General features: G+C 58.9%; 1 protein-coding gene across 1 annotated transcript; it reads left to right on the top strand.

Moving 5' to 3' along the window:
- The first annotated feature begins 358 nt into the window (after positions 1–358).
- Positions 359–2,668, top strand: LOC100384452 (AT-hook motif nuclear-localized protein 29). Its single transcript, NM_001322106.1, has 2 exons — positions 359–789; positions 1,069–2,668. Exon 2 carries the CDS (start codon positions 1,253–1,255, stop codon positions 2,204–2,206), a length of 954 nt encoding a protein of 317 aa, NP_001309035.1. The 5' UTR covers positions 359–789; positions 1,069–1,252; the 3' UTR covers positions 2,207–2,668.
- Positions 2,669–2,878: the final 210 nt, after the last annotated feature.

The raw sequence follows: 2,878 nt of genomic DNA, 5'->3' as shown, positions 1-2,878 counted from the left end.
TGAACCTGAATCTAAAATTTCAGGTACCTGAAATTTTAGGTATTTCTAAAAACCGTTGTAAATTCAGGTATTGATTTAAAAAACCGAAATTTAAATTACCTGAACGCCCTCCTCTACTCGCGAGTGGCGCATAGTCGCCCGCCATCATTTCCGTCCAAACTAGTACTCCTACACGGCGTGTTGCTTTTTTCGCGCGGGCTTCTCGGCGTCGGCGTTGGGTTTTCATTGCTCCTGGCTGGCTGGCTGGCCCGCCACCGCCTGGCCTACACGTTCGTACGCCCCCCGCCCGGCCTTCCTGGGAGCTCCCTTCGCTGAGTAAAAACGGGAGAGAGTTGGTGGGTGGGATGGGATCGTTGGACCCGGACCGGACTACCGGGAGGCGGTACTAGATAGAGAGAGGGTCAGAGAGGGAAAGGCAGGGATCTTATCAGCATTCAGCAGCGCCATCCCCATCCCCGGCCGCCGTTCCCCTCTCGACCTGCCTTTAATTCGGGGACCGCGCCCGCCGCACGCTCTCCCGTCCCGTCCGTCTCTCCGACTCCCTCCGCGCGTCGGTACGGTGGCTCTGCTGATCCGCCCCGTGCCTGCCATATAGCTGCACCCGCCGCCACGTCTAGACCCTTCTTCTCGCTCCCTCACTAGCCCGTCCCTGCACCTATAAGCGGCCTCTCCTTGCCTGCCCCCTCTCGCTTGCTGCTTGCTGCCTTTCACGCGGAGTGAGGCAGCCGACGGGGTTGCTAAAGGTAGAACGAAGCTTCCGCAGCACAGCGTCGTCGTCGAGGAGATAAGGTACGTAGCTCGCTTCTGCCGGAGGTAAAGAACAAGCTAGACTAGCCAGCCAGTACTCCTCTTTGCCGGCCGGTTAGCGCGCATCTGCAATTCGATCATCACTAGATTCCTGCCAAGACAAGTCAAAAAGGTTTGGAGTATCGGAAAGGAGAAGATCTATCGTTTCCTGTTAAGCTGATCATGCCTTGTTTGTCGCTTCTCGGCTTTGCGCTTCTGATGCACTGTGGCATGCAAATTAAGCTGCCTTATAAGAGCCGAATGCTTCCCTGCCGTGTCCAGGTCCAGACAGAGGTCTCTAGCCGTGCAGCGGTGCTGTCGTTGGTGGCGGCCGGCGACTTGGAGCTGTCGAGGTAAGCAAGCTGGTGTGGCGGCGATTGGAGCTGTCGACTGGAGCGCGCCCGATCCACCAGAGACCGTGAAGCTGGCGGCCGGCAAGTGGTGGGAGCGGCCAGATGACACGGGCATGCCCGGAATGGACCCAGGCGGGGGCGGCAGCTCGCGCTACTTCCACCAGCTGCTGCGGCCGCAGCAGCAGCAGCCCTCGCCGCTGTCGCCCAATTCCCACGTCAAGATGGAGCACCACAGGATGTCTCCAGACAAGAGCCCCGTCGTCGGCGAGGCCGACGCTGGCGGGAGCGGGGCCGGCGGCGACCAGCCGTCCTCGTCGGCCATGGTCCCAGTCGAGGGTGGGGGCAGCGGAACGGGCACGCCCACGCGGCGGCCGCGCGGCCGCCCGGCGGGCTCCAAGAACAAGCCCAAGCCGCCCATCATCGTGACGCGCGACAGCCCCAACGCGCTGCACTCGCACGTGCTGGAGGTGGCGGCGGGCGCCGACGTCGTGGACTGCGTCGCGGAGTTCGCGCGGCGCCGGGGCCGCGGCGTGTGCGTGCTCAGCGGCGGGGGCGCCGTCGCCAACGTGGCGCTCAGGCAGCCCGGCGCGTCGCCCCCCGGGAGCATGGTGGCCACGCTGAGGGGCCGGCTGGAGATCCTCTCCCTCACCGGCACGGTGCTGCCGCCGCCCGCTCCCCCCGGCGCCAGCGGCCTCACGGTGTTCCTCTCCGGCGGGCAGGGCCAGGTCGTCGGCGGGAGCGTGGTGGGCCCGCTGGTCGCCGCGGGCCCCGTCGTCCTGATGGCCGCGTCGTTCGCCAACGCCGTGTACGAGCGGCTCCCGCTGGAGGGGGAGGAGGAGGAGGATGAGACGGCGGCGGGCGCCGCCGGAGCCGAACCACAAGATCAGGTGGCACAGTCGTCGGCTGGACCACCGGGTCAGCAGCCGACGGCGTCCCAGTCCTCTGGTGTGACCGGAGGCGATGCCGGCATGTCACTCTACAACCTCGCCGGGAATGTAGGGGCATACCAGCTACCGGGAGACAGCTTGGGAGGCTGGAGTGGCGGCGGAGTCCGGCCACCGTTTTAGTCCAAAGTCCATGCCTTGAGAGATATCCGATTCGCATCATCCACACCATCCGAGAACCGGGAGTTGAAGCTACCCTGAGACATCATGTATATGCAATTATTGTATGCATGCTGGATCATTGTTGATAGGAGAGAAGGATCTTTCATCTGGGCGCCATACAATATAATGCATATGCGTTTACACACGTGGAGGATGCATTGCAAATCATGATGTGTTTTAAAGACGATTTATCAAATGCAAGAGGGGAAGAAGCTAGAGATTGGATGCATGCAAGAGCTAGCTCAATAAACTAAAGGTCAGTAGTAGTGAGATCCGATGTTTCGTGTTTCCAACTTTTCCTCTCTTTTTCCCTTTTTTTTTCATGTTCATTTGTATTTGTGTTAATTATATTCTGATTGTGTGTCTCTCGCAGTCAATCGCTGTAGAATGGTGTTTTCTGTTATAAACAATTTGGTCATCGCCTCCTCTACGATCGCTTTAATTAACCCATGCATGTTACAGCAACTCTTTCATGCATGGTCGCTCTCACATACATTTCCTTTTTTTTATTTTCTCGCACAATAATAATTTTCGGCCAAATATTGAGAAAGAGGTTCAACCTAGCTAGTCCGTGTTTCAAGTTTGAAGCGTTACCTAGCTAGGTCAAATACGTGAGCTTATTCCACTTTTTAA

This window comes from Zea mays, chromosome 4 (genome assembly GCF_902167145.1).
Source record: "Zea mays cultivar B73 chromosome 4, Zm-B73-REFERENCE-NAM-5.0, whole genome shotgun sequence".
Lineage (NCBI taxonomy): Eukaryota > Viridiplantae > Streptophyta > Magnoliopsida > Poales > Poaceae > Zea > Zea mays.
Note: the sequence above shows the minus strand (reverse complement) of the source record. Positions and strands in the feature narration are given on the sequence as shown.